The sequence below is a fragment of the Mytilus trossulus genome, chromosome 7 (assembly GCF_036588685.1).
Source record: "Mytilus trossulus isolate FHL-02 chromosome 7, PNRI_Mtr1.1.1.hap1, whole genome shotgun sequence".
Taxonomy (NCBI): domain Eukaryota; kingdom Metazoa; phylum Mollusca; class Bivalvia; order Mytilida; family Mytilidae; genus Mytilus; species Mytilus trossulus.
This window is the reverse complement of record NC_086379.1, coordinates 17,753,341-17,771,447: the sequence shown is the minus strand read 5'-3', so window position 1 is coordinate 17,771,447 and position 18,107 is coordinate 17,753,341. Positions and strand designations below refer to the sequence as shown.

Here is an 18,107-nt window from a genome sequence, read left to right as displayed (position 1 = left end):
TAGCGTGGTATAATTTCAAGTTAATGAAAGAAAAATAAAAAAAAAAATTTGTGTTTTAAAACTTTGCCTTTGTTATATATATTTAGTTTTTAAAGAAATTGCTATGCAAGCTTTTTTTTTAATTAACGAACTCTATTTTTTGAGATACAAATTGAGAAACAAAGGCTTTTGATATTTCATTTCCTTACTAACAACACAAGAGTTCACATACTATCTTTATTCCTTGAATGACATTTGAGAGTATGTGGTGTCCATGGGGTTCTTCAAAATCCGATTACAGAAGTAATATAGAAAAAACTCGGCCAAGAGGTAAAATTATTTTACGATTATAGAATAAATCATTACTGTCTTCTATGAACGATAACTTTTAACTGGTGTCAATGCTTTTTTTTTTAACAATTCATCTTCATTTTCAACAATTGAAGATGAATACCATTTTATTTTATAATGTAATAAGCACTATGGGCAGGCGCGGATCCAGAGCTTGAAGTGGGGGTTTGGGGGGAGGGGTTATGTGAGAAATGTTTAGAACACTAGAGAAGTTTTCTTGTTATACCAAACCATATGTTTTTCAATAAATGGCACACTTTTTGTTCATCCGGCATATGGTTACTCTAAATAAACTTTTAAGTATTAATTCTATAACTTTAATTATTTAATCGAAATCATGATTGATAAATGGCATAGTTCCTGACATTAGAAAAATGAATGAAGTATTGGCAACTGGACGTTAAGCAACCAAATATCAATCCTCACTTTTTCGTGAAGTGTTCACAATTATTTGTCTTTTTAAAATTAAAAGGATGAAAAATCCCAATCTGAAAAGAGTTGAAAATACGCTATTACTTTAGAAGTAAAAAATATAGCAGGCAGAATAAATACGGCAGAAACAAACAAATGAAAAAAAATAGAGAACAATTTGAAATACCATATACTAGTACATATTTAATCAGTATACTAGCAGATTATTCACAGTTCAAGGTTGAGCGAACATGAATTTCTACCGGCGATTATACTAAAGGTGACAATCAACTTTTTGAGGCACGTGTCGAGAAAACATTATAGAAAAGATATAATTTAAAATTATGAAAGGAGTAGGTCCGGACCGATTTTGGCCTCAAATTTCAGGTTCATCTGACGAAAGATTTTGATCACTTTTGAAACACTTAAGTATCTATTTTATTTGATTCTATTAGTGTATGTGGAAGATTTTCACTGATTTTGTCATTAAAAACGATCCGATTCAAGCTCAAATATGAAAAATCCACCAAATATGCCGGAAAATGTCACTTTTCAGATGGTTTTTGCCATTGAGCATGACGTTATGGTGCCAGTACCCGATATATGTGCCGTGTATTGTAAAAAAAAAAAAGCCCGTATTTATGAAGCTGAAGCATTCTACTGTCCAAAAAATAACTAAAAGTTTACTTTTAACAATTTTGTAAAACTGCTATATTTTGGGGCCAAAAAGGTGACTTACTGGACCTTCTCCTTTTACAAATAGATATAGGAAGATGTGGTGTGAGTGCCAATGAGACAACTCTCCATCCAAATAACAATTTAAAAAGTAAACCATTATAGGTTAAAGTACGGCCTCCAACACGGAGCCTTGGCTCACACCGAACAACAAGCTATAAAGGGCCTCAAAATTACTAGTGTAAAACCATTCAAACGGGAAAACCAACGGTCTAATCTATATAAACAAAACGAGAAACGAGAAACACGTATCATATATTACAAAAACAAACGACAACTACTGTACATTAGATTCCTGACTTAGGACAGGTGCAACCATTTGTCTATTTATATATGCCATATCCTTTGTGACAGTTGTATCATTCCATCAGGTCCTTAGTGCACATTTTTGTTCTTAGTGCACTAAGGAGGTCCTTTGCGGTGTTTCTACGGACCCCATACATTTGAAGCTGTTCAAAATTCTGTACATTATAGGTACGTGTATCAGATCGGACAATTATTGTCATATTTATAAAAAGAATTACTGTATAAGTTACATAGTATGAAATATGTCCACTGGACCGACCGTGCAAGTGCTATATATATTATATCATGTATATAGCCAGAGAATATTAAAAAAAAGATGTGGTATGATTGCCAATGAGACAACTATCCACAACAGACCAAAATGACACAAACATCAACAACTATAGGTCACACAAGGTCGTTAAAAACTTCCATTTGTTGTTGTCCACTGAAAATAAGCTCATAGAAACACGAATCCCCGTTTACTCAATTTCACCTTTATTTGTTAATATTTCTTTTATCTTTTTCTTTTGATTTTATCATATCTTTTTTGTGAAATATTTTGTGTGGTCGAACATGAAATTGCCTCCGATGCTACAAAGAAAATTTGTTTAATGTCATCTGTTGCAATATATGCTAAGTACTACACGTGGACAGGATGTTCTCCAGAAAATAAGTTATACACACCCCGATATAACCCGAGGGCACACGCTACTGTCATATGGAAAATTACTGGGTCACCTGTAATTAAGATGGTAATCAGCCATGCAACTAATTAGGTTACTGACCATGTCACTTCAATTTAAAAAGTTTATCGTTAGATATCAAAATGATAAATTCATTTTTAATTAAAAATTTAAGAACTAAATGATTTATCATTATAATGAAGTGAAATAATTCAACCAAACTCGTATAAAGATTATATACATATTTTTTTAATCTATGCCGGAAAGAATTAAATTGAAAACTGTATTTATAATTTTTAATTTGTTTTATAGAAATCTGTGTAGGTCTCATGAAACGGAACTCACGCATGCCTAATTAAGATTTTAAAATTTATTGAAAAATATAACAAAAATTTAGGTTTGATATTAAATTAAAGTTACCTTTCCGCGCTGTAATTTATTTGATATGACATAATCAAGCATTTTTTTTTAGGGATTTATGGGTTTGTCCATACAACGTATAAAAAAAGAAGTGTATGTTATTAGTATTTCCAGAGACATATAATACAAAACAATATAATATTGTATTATATGTCTCTGGTATTTCACATGCCTTGTTTTCGCCTTGAAGCTCATTATTCAGAGTGTTTCAGACAAGACGATGAAAATAACGTGCAAGATACTTTTTTTCGATTATCGTGAAGAGACAATAATTCCCATTCCTCCATGCACTCTACCCCTGTTGAATTGTATATTTATAATTCCTCGTGCTTTTAATTAGCCCTCCCCCTTTCGTGGTTACCGTTATGCCAACAAATACCCGAGGCTTGATTTACATGTAAAAATCATTGTCGGATCTAGCCATGATAAAGGGGGTTCCAACTACATGTCTCCATTAAATAAGGGGTGTCATTGCCGCTGGGTTTCTGTTACCCCACCCTTTTCATATAATTTAGATTTCAAAAGTGTATACCTATAAATTCATATATTGTGTAGGTTAAAATGTTATCTTTTCCTATATTGTTTGCGTTTTGATTGGTGTGTAATGCAACAGTGCAATACCTAAGTGTCAAAAGAGAGTTTAATTTCCCGACCTGTTCACATATTTTTAAGGTTCCTATATTAAAACTTTTCCTGATGCACAGGTAACCTATTCCAACGGATCGTCCTATCACCTTGTATAGGAACTTGAGAGGATTCCCGAGATTATGAATAAAACACAAGTTGATAATTGTCTCTTCTCTGCTAATTGTAATGTGCATGCCATATTCACTCTGATTTACTTGTGAGACCACCGACACTAATAATAATTACCTACAAAATAGTAGGTGCTCCTTTACTGGGAAGGACATTTCGGATCCGATCAATTTATTGGTTCCATTCCCCCATTCTACACTTCTCAGAAAAAATGCCTTGCAATGCGTCATAATTATCTGGACTACTAACTTACTTCCATATAACTTCGAAAACAGACAATAATCTATTTCATTGGATGAGATTGGGCTCACGGATTTTTTAATGGATTGGTAATTTTTATTTATAGCATAAGTTTACCAAACAAGATTAATCACATTTTTCACCCTACAAATCAAATGGTTGCCTCCTGACTGAGACTAACACCTACACTAGCTAAAATTTATTTTGTGTGACAACTCTTTACCAATGACCTGAGTGAGAGGTTGACGGGCGGATCCAGAACTTTTCATTTGGGGGGGGGGGGGGGGGGGGTTCAGATGGGGGATGCTTGCCTCAGTCATGTTTCTGTGATTCCCTATATAATCAACAAAATTTTTCACACTAAAAGGGGGGCAGGGATTTCTCCTTAATAAGAAATTTCTATTTTCAGCATAAGCTCATATAAATTTGCCTTTTGAAGAACTGAAATTAATATGAGACGGCTAATGATTTTTTCGGCCTGAGTTTTTAGATGCTTTACATTCAAATACATCCATGTGACAAACACAATTATATATATATAGATCCAAATTTAAAAAGCTATTTTTTTTCAATATTTAAATAATGTAGGATCAAATCTTGATACTTGTATGTAGTTGAAATTGTTAGCTTTAAACATTAAAAAATGAACACCCACAGGGGCGGATCCAGGATTTTCGATTAGGGGGGGCGCAAAGTTAAATGTTCGCCGAGCGGAGCGAGGCGAAAAATTTTTGAGGTATAATTATCGAAATTATTGAAATATTCTTCTAGAGAGTGTGCAATGTAGATATCTTGCCAAGCAAAAAGTTGCGAGAAAGATTTTGTGGTAAAATTACCTAGAAATTATTAAAGTTTTAAGCTTTAACCGCATAAATCCACCCCTGTCAATCTACAATTACCACATAATAAACAAACAATCTGTGAGCTTCTATTCATTGACTCTATTGCTCACCTGACTGATATTAGATTTTTAAAACAAAAAATTCTACTTTTGCCAGCGATTTTTTCATAAAAAAAAATATTATTATTCGTTGGTTATTTTGAGAGGTCGTGGCAAACCTTTTATTAACATTTTTTACTGCAAACAACTAAAATCAGAATGTGATCCTTACAAAGATATCTTTTTTTATGAGATTCTATGTAATACGGGAGTACGAGTTTGGGCCTTGACCGTTTTTGCACACTTCGGCAAACTTTACAGGTTGCAAGTTAGAAACATGTATTGATATAGAGATATTAAATAATGATATAGATTAATAAACTAACATTTCGCATGAACCAGGTTTCTATCTTTCATTAAGAAAGAATCTTACATATACTATTTTCTTGGACGTGCAATGATGAAATAACCAACCCAACCGCGGGTAGGGCACTTTCACCTACTTTGTGGGAAAGTGAGGTGGGGATGTTTTTGTAACTTCGATTATCAAAGAAATTGTTTATAAAATCCGCAACTACACTGTCACAATTGTAATACTTTAACTGCTAAAAGACTATGATATTTTTCATCAAGCGCAGTATCGCGTTTGACACCTTCCTTTGAAGTATAATATATTTATAGAACTTAAATAAACCGTAGGTCAGTTGATAATAAAGTGATCACGCTGATTCTGTTAAACTTACTGTTTTATATACTTCTTTGAACATGTTGAATGCTAACTGAACAGATACAAGGCGACGACATTAATTTTCGTCGTTTGTTCAGATACTTCATTGAGCTGAGGAAAACCCATGCTTTGCAAATTTTAGGGGGGGCGCACGCCCGCCACGCCCCCGCCTAAATCCGCCCCTGACCCAAAATTTAAACATAAGAGTGACCATGTAGTCTTTATTAATGTATGCTATTGTTATGAAACTAGGTCATTGTGGTAAACTGTCATCTATTCCCTTAAATCTTTGTTCCCAGTCACCCCAAGTTTGATTTAAATTAGTCAAGTATATCTACTCTATTAGCATGATTAGGTCTCTAGTTTGGATAGTTAATAACTTGCAAATTTAAATCATACTACTCCCAAATTTATATTTCTTTAAATATTATGGATGAAATAGCAAGTAAGAGATGAAATTAAATTGGATGACATGTGGCATTTATTTTTGTTAAAGTAGTATGTCTGATGTTGTCAAACTTAATTATAGACCCTTAAGGGGCGGATCCAGTCATTTTAAAAAGGGGTGGGGTGGGATTCTAACCCAGGACAAAAGGGGAAAGGGGGGGGGGGGTCCAATTACATGTCCCCATTCAAATGCATTGATAATCCAAAAAAAGGGGGGTTCCAATCCCTTGAACCCCCTCTGGATCTGTGCCTGCCCTTTATAAATAAAATGATCCTTATTTTGAGTTAAAGCTTATAGATTTTTCTATAATGCTTCTCAGGGGCGGATCCAGCCATTTTCAAAGGGGGATCCCAACCATGAGTAAAGAGGGGTTCCAACTATATCTCCCATTCAAATGCATTGGTCGGTAAAAGAAAAGGATTCCAACCCTTGAATCTATGGTCAGGTTGTTGTCTCTTTGACACATTCCCTTTTTCCATTCTCAATATTATCATGCATGTCATGTAGTCGTTGTTGTCCCAGGACATTTAGTTTTCACTTAATTACTTTAGTACAAGTTAATAGAAATCTGTGAAATTCAAACAAAGTTTGTGACCAGAGTTTTTGTTCAGAGTTTAGGAATAACATGAATTAGGGGCCAAAAGGGGCCAATATTAAACTTTGTTTGATTTTATATAAAATTGAATTATTGGAGTTCTTTGATATGCCAAACCTTACTGTGTATTTAGATTCCTAGTTTTTTGGTCCTGTTTAAATTGGTCTACCTTAAGGTCCAAAGGGTCCAAAATTAAACTTATTTTGATTTTAACAATATTTAAATTCTTGGTGTTCAGATATATATGCTGAATCTGAATATTTTACTTAGATTTTTTTATTATGGGCCCAAATTTCAAGTTGATCCAAATAGGGGTCCAAAATTTTACTTTGTTTGATTTCAACAAAAATTGATTATATGGGGCTCTTTGATATGCTGAATCTAACCATTCGTTAAGATTTTTTATATTTTGGCCCATTATCAAATTGGTCCACATTGAGTTCTAAAGGGTCCAAAATTTAACTTTATTTGATTTCATCAAAAAATGAATTATTGGGGTTCTTTGATCATGTTGATATGGTGCATCTAACCATGTATTGAGATTTTGAATATTGGACCATTTTAGAGGTTAATTGTCAATTTAAATTTTTTTAAGTACTTGGACCACATTCATTCAATGTCAGAAACCTATGCTGCATCAACTATTGAATCACAATAAAAATTTAAAATTCAGAGTTGTATTGAGGTTGAATGTTGTGTCCATACTTGCCCAAACTGTTCTGATTGATTGATTGATTGTTGGTTGCTTAACGTCCAGTGGCAAATATTTCATGCATATTCAGGACGAGAACAAGTTCACAATATATACAATAGGTAGGTTGATACAATAGAGGCCACCTGTGATGATGGTCAGAGAAATTTGGACTGCCACCGGAAAAAGAGGGTATATTGGATAGGGACAGTAATTTTGCCTTGCAACAGGCCACCCAAACTGTTCTGAGTTCAACCTGTACGTTTCTATCAAGCTGAGCCATGCATAGCATTTTTATTGGTTATTTATATTAATTTGAAATTTTGACGAGTGAGACACATACAGATTATACTGTTAACAATATTTCAGAGTTTAACGTAGTCAAGCGAAACAAATTATTGAAGAATAGTTGAATCATGTTTTTTTTGTCAAATGAAAAATTAGTACGATCACAAAGAAAAAGTATGGGAATGTTTGTTTTTTAAACTATTGACCAGGGTGAAAGTCTTTGAAAGTCATGACTGGCAAAAAGTTTGTGAAATGAAATAGCACAAATACTCCATTCTTTTTAAATATAACTGCATATAAAGAAAAACACAAACTGATGTTTAATAATAGTTTTTACCCTTTTTATGTTTTATAGGACAAGAAATATAGAAAAATATAAACAGTTACAAAAGAAATGAGCGCAAAACAAGATAAACAGAATACAACAAGGCCTAAATGGTAAGACCACTTCTATATACTGTAAATTCAGATTTTACAGGGAATGGACAACTTATTGTGATTACAAAAAAAATCTGCATAAAGATCTATATAGTTGCATGATATATATTATCTAAATAAAAAAGTCCAACATTTCCGAATAGTGCATATATAATTTAATATTCACAAGTACTTTTAAAATTTTCCCGTTCTATAAAATTAATGTAGAATGTGACATTATAAGATCCATAAAGGAAAAATATTTATAACCAAATTCAAGCCAAAACTAAATGCGCATTAGGCTTTCAATAGCATTACATTTGGCTTTCCATATTTTACTTTAGAACGTTTATCTCCCTTTTGTAATTGTTTTATGACATTATGTACTTAAGGGAGCTCGCGGGTCTAAATCATTTTTTTTTATTTAATATAAGATTTCGCTATTTTTTTCTATAAATGAACTTTATCTTATACCTAATAGAAAAATGAAATAAAAAAGAGGGGTCACCTATCATTTACGCTCACAATCTCCCTTCGAAAGAAACATACATTTTTGTAAATGTCCTTTTTTTCTGTTGAACTAATAGGAGAAAAAGAGGTAATATCGAAATAAAAAAATAACCTAATTACAGAAATCGCTTTAATTTTACAATTATTTAGTTTATGTATAGCTTATTTGAAAACAACAATAAAAAATAAAGGTCACTGATGAGTAAAAACAGATATTTCAATTTTAATGCCAAAAAATAGCATTTTTGCACCAAAGGGAGATAATTTCGAGCTTTTTCAATGATATCTACATTTAAAAAGTCAGCTGGGGCCAACACGAATTGATTTTTTGAAATGATTTTTGTGCCATATGATAAAGTAACAACTACTTAAGGTAATTTATAAAATTTGTAATGAAAATTAAATGTTTAAATTTTTTCTGAAAATCTTATACCCGCGAGCCTCCTTAACTACCGTCTCATAGTTACAATTATTCGCCTTTCACCTGAAGATTGTTGTAAAGCATGAAAGTACTTGTGAATATTAAATAATATATGCACTATCCAGAAATGTTGGACTTTTTTATTTAGATATATTTATCTATACTCAAGAATTTAACAATTCGATATATATATATATATGTTTCTGTTATCAAAATATGATTTCTTATTTTTGCGATACTCACCCAGTCATATTATTCGCATTACTAAAAAGTTTGGATAATTTCTTAATTACAGTAATAAAAGAAATTGCCTTTGAAAGATGACTCATATAAAAATAAGAAAATGTGGTATGGTAAATTAGTGACTTATCCACCAGAGTTCAATGAAGCGGATGCAAGAAATTAAAGGCCAATCATGGGCCTGCCTTCAATAATGAGAAAACACTTCCTTTATAGGTCATTCATTAAAGATCTCAATATATAAAGATTTAAACAATCCAATTTAGTTCAACATGTTCAAAGGCAATAACAATTAATAAAAAAAAATCAGGCCTAATATAAAATATTGTTTGTTTCTCTAATCCTGACCGACCCTGCAAGAATGGTCCGACTCATAAAATTTTATTGTCAAAACTAAGCCAAATATTATTATATTCATTTCTGATTTTTCGGGCTTAGCGGATCATCAGATAATATTCAGGCTTGTGGGAAAAATAAAATTATTTACCTACCTACCTACCCACACCTAGCTTGTCAGAATAGGGATTAGGGAAACAAACAATATATTAATTTAGGCCTCATGTCTGTGAGCACTCAACCTGACCATAATATAGGACAGTGGTTCAAATATTAACACAACATATGAACATTCTATAACAACTATTGCAAGTGGCTCAACTTTAAATATCACTGCAAGGCACTAAACAAAGAATATTTAATCTTGGACACAAAGCACTGAAATAAGAGAACTCATAAGCATGACAAGTAAGAATATCAAATGAAAGTTTCTCAAAATGTTCATTAAAACATGATAAAATAAGCTTATTTATATTGCTGTTTTTTTCTCAATTTATAACATTTTGTTTTATTTTGTGTATTTATAGGTCAGCTATCTTGGTTTTTATGATCATCAACAGGTCCTGCAGGTCTATACTGAAGAGGAATTTTAATTGTTAATACTTTTCTACATAATGTGCTCATTGGATTATTAATGTGAAATGAACTCAACTGTGTGTTTTTCTGGAAAAAGAAATAGAAAAAAATCCTACAAAATTGCTATAAACAAAATGGAGTACTATCAAAGAACACAATTGCGTAAAATGTAACAACCTACATTCATATTCACTGATGGATCATGGAGAAATTAAGAAAAATAAAAGTATATATATGTCATGTTTGTTGTCGAAATAAACACCTGCTTTATCCATTCATGTACATGGCTCCATCATATCAAATATACAAAGAAGATGTTTGAAGAACATGTTGCCAAAATTTATTCAACAAATTGAAGGAAGATGTCTTGTGGATTGAATTATTTATGCACTGAACTGTTATGTAGGGGGTCGAATACACAGCAGCTGAAACAGAAGACAAGTTAATTTGACATGAAAAGTGTTTATTTTATTTTATATTCAAATATGAGCACAATATTAATAACATCACAAATGGTATGATATTTATAGTGTTTTGCTTATTATTGTATTGTCTTAAACATGCTAAACAGTCAGCCTTTTGTTTTTGTATGTTTAATACTCACCATAGAAATGTGTATTACAGTATTAAAGTTTTAATTATCTTTTGTATCAATAATTCAGTCTAGGAGAAAATATATTAATACTGTTTGTACTGTTATGAAATTTCCATAGAGGAAACACATTTCCTTAAGGGAAATTTGATGTTCAGAAATTTCCCTAGAGGAAATTTGAAGAACAATGATTTCCTCAGAGGAAATTTGTTGTCTTGAATTTTCCTCCAAGGAAAAGTGTTTGTCAAAAATTTCCTCACAGGAAAAAGTATTTCCTCCAAGGAAAATTTGAAGCTACAAATTTCCTCACAGGAAAAAGTATTTCCTCCAAGGAAAATTTGAAGCTACAAATTTCCTCACAGGAAAAAGTATTTCCTCCAAGGAAAATTTGAAGCTGCAAATTTCCTCAAAGGAAAAAGAATTTCCTCTAAGGAAAAAGAATTTCCTCTAAGGAAATAGAATTTCCTCTAAGGAAATAGAATTTCCTCAAAGGAAATAATTATGCAGCAAATTCCCTAAGGGAAATCTTTTTCCCTTGAGGAAAAAACAATTTCCCTTGAGGAAAAATATTTTTCCTTCAGGGAAATTTGATTTCCCTTGAGGAAAAGTAGTTTTCCTCTGAGGAAATTGTTGGAAAAAGGGGCATAACTTTTTCAACAGTGGTGCTAGAGCCAAATTTTTTTAGGACAAATATCAGGGAACCAATACCTACCAAGTTATCAACTTTGTTTTGACTTAATTCCAAAAATTAAGGTGACAACTTTTGCACTCAGCGGAATTGCAAACTTGTCCCGGAGACTGTTAATAGCATAACTAAGGTATTACTAATTTCTCCCAATCTGAAGAGTTTAATATTGCGTTAAGATAAAAAGTAACGATACTGTTAATTATAAGAATCATAATATCATGAATTGCTTACTTGGGATTCTGAAATTCCCTTCTTGGTGCTTCATATTGCTCCTCAACTAAATTAAAAACTTTTGCTGAAGCTGTAGTTGGTGACGATGATTTACTCTTTCGACGTCGCCTCGGTGACTTCGGTGATTTGACTGTAAGTCTAGAACCGTTTGCCTCTGGGAGTTCCATTATTTATTCTGAAATACCAATTATATAATATCAGTTTATATAATGCATTATCTAATGGAAGTAATCTATTTTTCATTTCCCTGACTGATCAAAAATTATGTAACATGTATGTTTTCCCCCTCTGTTTTCTACAATGTTGGTGCTGTCAAATTCGTCACATGCAATTCTTCAATTCTGTATTCCAATCTTCCTTCTCGTCTGTCTTAATTAGATTATACTGTTAATTTTATAAATGATTTCACTTTCAATACTTATGAAGATAAATGTAAATGTCACTATGGAAACTCTAATCAGCGTAAATCAATCTTCTGGGGGAAAATGTATGAGTGGCTGTTCATGTCATTTGCGCGATTATATACGCGTATATAATTTTCAACGCGTATATATACGCGTATATTGTGGTTTTCAACGCGTATATTGTGGTTTTCAACGCGTATATTGTGGTTTTCAACGCGTATATTATCGTTTTATACACGTATATTGTTAAAATAAACACGTTTATACTTTATTCCAATTTATTTATCATATACGCGTTAATATACGCGTTGAAAACCACAATATACGCGTATATATACGCGTTGAAAATTATATTATGAGTGGCCGTTCATGTCATTTGCGCGATTATATACGCGTATATAATTTTCAACGCGTATATATACGCGTATATTGTGGTTTTCAACGCGTATATTGTGGTTTTCAACGCGTATATTGTGGTTTTCAACGCGTATATTGTGGTTTTCAACGCGTATATTATCGTTTTATACGCGTATATTGTTAAAATAAACACGTTTATACTTTATTCCAATTTATTTATCATATACGCGTTAATATACGCGTTATTTGCATAAATATACGCGTTAATATACGCGTTAATATACGCGTTATTTGTGTTAATATACGCGTATGAAATCATTATATACGCGTTAATAAACATTCGTTTGTCTTATTGTTTTAACCAATGAAAGCTGCGTTCTTAAACTGGTTTGCATGTGACAATTGTATAACGGTCCGTGTAACACTTATCAAATCAAAGTTTTAAAAAGTTTTGAAATTTTAGATTTTTGGAATTTTGATCCAAGTTTTAAAATATCAAAATTTCAAATTGTGTTAAAGTTTTGAAATTTTGAAATTTTAACCAAATTATTAAAATATCAAAATTCTTAATATCGTTTATAAATTTGATAGTTTAGAAATTTGATCAAACTTCTAAAATACTAAATCTAACGCGCAATTTTAATTATTTCACTTTTTGAAAGTTTGATTTTTCAAATGTTTGCTTAAAATATCAAAATAGAAAAGGGGCAATAAGAGGGATACCTGTAAAAAGCGAAAGGAAATAAAAGCGGAACGATAAGAAACAATATGAATTAAAAACATACTGATACTTAAAAGTTTATGTATGAAATAAAACGGACAGTTGTAAGCGGTGAAAAAATAATGACAAAATTGATATTTCTTCAAAGAAGATACCAGACGTACGGCTCTGATATTGACCATTTTACCTGCTGGTTTTTCTAGCACCCATATTTTTGGAGAAACAGGAGTAACAGTAAAAACTGAACAACTCGCAGTAGTTCATATAGTATGGTTATGTTGAGCATGTATATATACATTTTCTACTAAACTCTTAAGCAATAAAAAAGCCCAATACACGATGTATTACTTCTTTTGATTTCATTTTTTTTTCTGTTTTGCTTTACGACTTCTTACTTTCTGCAATCATGTTGGCTAAAGAATATGTCATTTCATGTACAGAATGAACGATCATCTTAAACGTTTTTATCTATTCTTTGTAAGTTGTTTGCCCTAAATATTCAGCTTTAAGCGTTCCGTAAGAAGGTTGGTCAAGAAAAGCGCTTCATGATACTGAATGCACTGTGTCCTAATTAAGGTTGTGCTAGTCCACAACGTGGGAGGTTTTTAATATAATCTTATTTACGCTGAAATTAAGACGGTACTAAGATCCAATATCACAAAATTGGAGCCAAGATATTGTTACAAGGTATCTACAACAACTCATCATAGATTGATACCAGGTTATAAATTTTGCCGCTTTTTGCGCCAGACGCGCGTTTCGTCTACAAAAGACTTATCATTGACACTCGAACCAAATTAAGTTAAAAAGGCAAATAAAGTCAAATGAAATTGAAAAGGCCAAATAAAGTAAACTTTTAAATCCAACGTATAGCTCTGGTTTTGTAAAAGTTGAAACCTTTCATATCATATATAAATGTATACCATAAACATTATTTTCACGAGCATTTATATTTATGTAATAGTTACCGCTGTACTACATTTAGCACCCAACCGTTTCATTCATGTTTATGTAATATTTGCCGCTGTACTACATTAAGCACCCATCTATCCAGTTGTAGGTGTTGGCATTTTGAAAGTTGAAAATTGTTTTCAAAGTTTATATCAGCGATAAATAGTAATCTTCTGGGAAACCAATATTTAGATAGTCACTATTTGTCACTATGTAATAATAATATTCTGTGCCAGCAGAGGACAAAAGAAAAATTCTCCATGCCTTTAATGTTAGATATGAACCAGATAAGTTGATTAATAGCGATGAAAAACTTTAAAAAAAGTTAGCGCTTCGACACATTTAAAAAATAAAACTTTCAAAAAGTGAAATTATCAAAATTGCACGTTATGTTTAGTATTTTAAAAGTTTGATCAAGTTTCTCAACTATCAAATTTATAAACGATATTTAGCATTTTGATATTTTAATAATTTGGTTAAAATTTCAAAATTTCAAAACTTTAACACAATTTGAAATTTTGATATTTTAAAACTTGGATCAAAATTCCAAAAATCTAAAATTTCAAAACTTTTTAAAGCTTTGATTTGATAAGTGTTACACGGACCGTTATACAATTGTCACATGCAAACCAGTTTAAGAACGCAGCTTTCATTGGTTAAAACAATAAGACAAACGAATGTTTATTAACGCGTATATAATGATTTCATACGCGTATATTAACACAAATAACGCGTATATTAACGCGTATATTAACGCGTATATTTATGCAAATAACGCGTATATTAACGCGTATATGATAAATAAATTGGAATAAAGTATAAACGTGTTTATTTTAACAATATACGCGTATAAAACGATAATATACGCGTTGAAAACCACAATATACGCGTTGAAAACCACAATATACGCGTTGAAAACCACAATATACGCGTATATATACGCGTTGAAAATTATATACGCGTATATAATCGCGCAAATGACATGAACGGCCACTCATAATATAATTTTTAACGCGTATATATACGCGTATATTGTGGTTTTCAACGCGTATATTAACGCGTATATGATAAATAAATTGGAATAAAGTATAAACGTGTTTATTTTAACAATATACGCGTATAAAACGATAATATACGCGTTGAAAACCACAATATACGCGTTGAAAACCACAATATACGCGTTGAAAACCACAATATACGCGTATATATACGCGTTGAAAATTATATACGCGTATATAATCGCGCAAATGACATGAACGGCCACTCATAAAAATGTCACATGCTAAAATGATATACAGGCGCAGAACAAATGTAACTTGAAAGGCATATTCTAAATGTTGTTGTTAAATTACTTTTGGTGATTAAACGATTGACAACGTCTTGAACATTTCGTTTGTTTAGACATCAGTATGTTCAGAAAAATCGATCGGTCTTACTCATGAGATAGTTTTGTGAAACTTGCCAAACAGACTCAAGGATAACAACATGACACCAGTTGATTGTGCAGATGCAGCATCATATCTTATAGTAGGACTTCTGAGACTTTTATATTATTCACTGATAGTTATCTAATATGACTAGATTATTGTTTCTTTAATAACTTTAAAGACTTATAAAAAACTTGTCCACCCATTATTTAATTATGTTAATTTTAAACTTATTCCTATATATCTTGTTGTTCGGTGTGAGTATATATGTATGGTGGTTCAGAGAAATCTATATGACTATACGACTACGAGGTTTGAACTTTGCTCATTGTCGAAGACCGTACGGAGACCTCTAGATATTCATTTCTGTGTTATTTTGGTTTCTTGTGGAGAGTTAATTGGCAACCGTACCGCATCTTTTTTTTGTATATGAAAGTTCCTTGATGGCCATCGAAATTCAAAACAAAAAGTCAGTTTGCCTTTTTCTCTCTCTCTGTTTCTAAAGCTCAAACGTTCATTAAAATTGAGAATGGAAATGGGAAGGTGTCAAAGAGACAACAACCCGACCATAGAAAAAAACAACAGTAGAAGGTCACCAACAGGTCTTCAATGTAGCGAGAAATTCCCGCACCCGGAGGCGTCCTTCAGCTGGCCCCTAAACAAATATATACTAGTTCAGTGATAATGAACGCCATACTAATTTCCAAATTGTATACAAGAAACTAGAATTAAAATAATGCAAGACTAACAAAGGCCAGAGGCTCCTGACTTGAGACAGGCGCAAAAATGCGGCGGGGTTAAACATGTTTGTGAGATCTCAATCCTCCCCTATACCTCTAGCCAATGTAGAAAAGTAAACGCATAACAATACGCACATTAAAATTCAGTTCAAGAGAAGTCCGAGTCTGATGTAAGAAGATGTAACCAAAGAAAATAAACAAAGTGACATGTAGCATGTAAGTTATGGAAATATTCAAAGTTGATGAACCACGACTGAAAGTACATGGCTGAACAATATCCATGGAAATGTGCCAATATACGAAATACATACAAAATACCATGGACTTATCATAAGTCGTTCCCTTTAAACAAACATAAACTTGTAAACTAAGTAAAAGTTTCAATGTCAATGAACAATGATGAGGAGGTGGGCTGTATAACCTCCATAGAAATACGACTTGCAAATGCTAATAAATTTTCAAATTCAATAGACAATTACTTAGAAGACAGGGCAAAATATCATCTATAGAAATGAGATGTTCCAATACTTATACAAATGCATAAAACATATCATTGAACAACCACTTGTGGTTCAACATAAACTAGACCTAATCACAAACTTATACATTGCAAAGCCAACGCCGACGCCGTAAAAATAAATGTAATTCGTATTGAAAAGCTTTAAAAAGGTGTGAATATCAAATATGATATGACGTGCTGCAGTTCTAAATTATGATATGTCTGATTTACTCTGCATTTTTTGTTTTGCGTCTACATTTTCAGCATCTGGGGATTAAGGTGAGAGTGCAAAAACAAACAAAACAAGAAATGAAATTTTCCTAGTTATAAAGGAACAGAACTGTAAGACATAGACATAAGACAAAGCTTTATTTAGAGTCGGTATAAGCAAGCAATTACAAACATAAGCTCTGAAGAAAAAAAAGTATATGCATATGAGGTTAACTATGTGCAAATAGATATATAAAAAAATGCGCATTTATGTGCATATATAGAAAAGTATGTGCATATAAGGTAAACAATGTGCATATGTAGGAAAAGTATGTGCGTATATATATAAAGTAAGTGCATATAAAGTAAACTATGTTCATATATATGCAAAATATGTGTATACACAGACATTGAAAAGTATTGTGCATTCATGTATATAAACATATGTTTGTATTCGGCAGCTCCGGCGGTCCACAAAGTAGTCTCGTTAGCAAAACAGTGCATGTCTATAAGAATACGTGCAACTTGTGCGCACAAGTTGTACAACTCGTGTGCACAAGTTAATAACTCGTGCGCACAAGTTGTGTAACTTGTGCGCGCAAGTTGGTAACTTGTGCGCACAAGTTAATAACTCGTGCGCACAAGTTGTGTAACTTGTGCGCACAAGATAGTAACTTGTGCGCGCAAGTTGAAATTATTTTTTTTGCATGGCACTCCAGGGCTTCCGTCATTTAAAGCATGTTTTATTATCCTGTTTGAATTTACGACAGTTACTTCTTATTGTAGCATGTTAATGCAATATAAATCTATAAAAATGTTAAATCAGGTTTTATAGCTGTTAATACACAATGTTATACAGTAATACTTAACAACACGGTATGCAATTATAGATCTTTTGATGATAACATTTGTGTACGAATTATTATGCAAAAGGGATTAGAAATTATAAAATTATATACATACGGGTGATATTAAGGTGGCATCCTTCCAAACATGAAAACATAGATCGGGATACGAATCAAATTACAATACGAAGAACAAAACGGATGTCAACTAGAGCATTGTAAAGAGAATACTCATTGAGTAGCTTCCGTATAAAAAAAAACCAACATTCATGGATTTAAAAAAGAAGAAGACCGACACATACCAAAAAGAAAAAAAAAGAAAAAAAAAACAATTACAAAAACAAAAGAAAAAGTTGTCAACAAACGCAACATAGAATAAAACTAGTAATGAACAATACACACAGACCGTACCATAAACTGGGACTAAAATATTGGGTTCCGGAAGATTAA

General features: G+C 32.1%; 1 protein-coding gene and 1 long non-coding RNA gene across 4 annotated transcripts in view; one reads left to right on the top strand and one right to left on the bottom strand.

The window, feature by feature from the left end:
* LOC134724739 (BAI1-associated protein 3-like) overlaps positions 1-18,107 on the bottom strand; it is a 136,892-nt gene that overhangs the window by 96,339 nt on the left and 22,446 nt on the right. For all 3 annotated transcript variants that reach the window (XM_063587943.1, XM_063587946.1, XM_063587944.1), the window contains exon 2: positions 11,504-11,678. In XM_063587943.1, coding sequence (XP_063444013.1) covers positions 11,504-11,670 — 167 coding nt within the window. In that variant the 5' untranslated portion in view covers positions 11,671-11,678. The remainder of the gene's footprint in view (positions 1-11,503; positions 11,679-18,107) is intronic.
* Positions 3,836-10,037, top strand: LOC134726869 (uncharacterized). Its single transcript, XR_010108659.1, has 3 exons — positions 3,836-3,952; positions 7,848-7,930; positions 9,944-10,037. It is a non-coding gene; the product is annotated as an uncharacterized LOC134726869 (long non-coding RNA).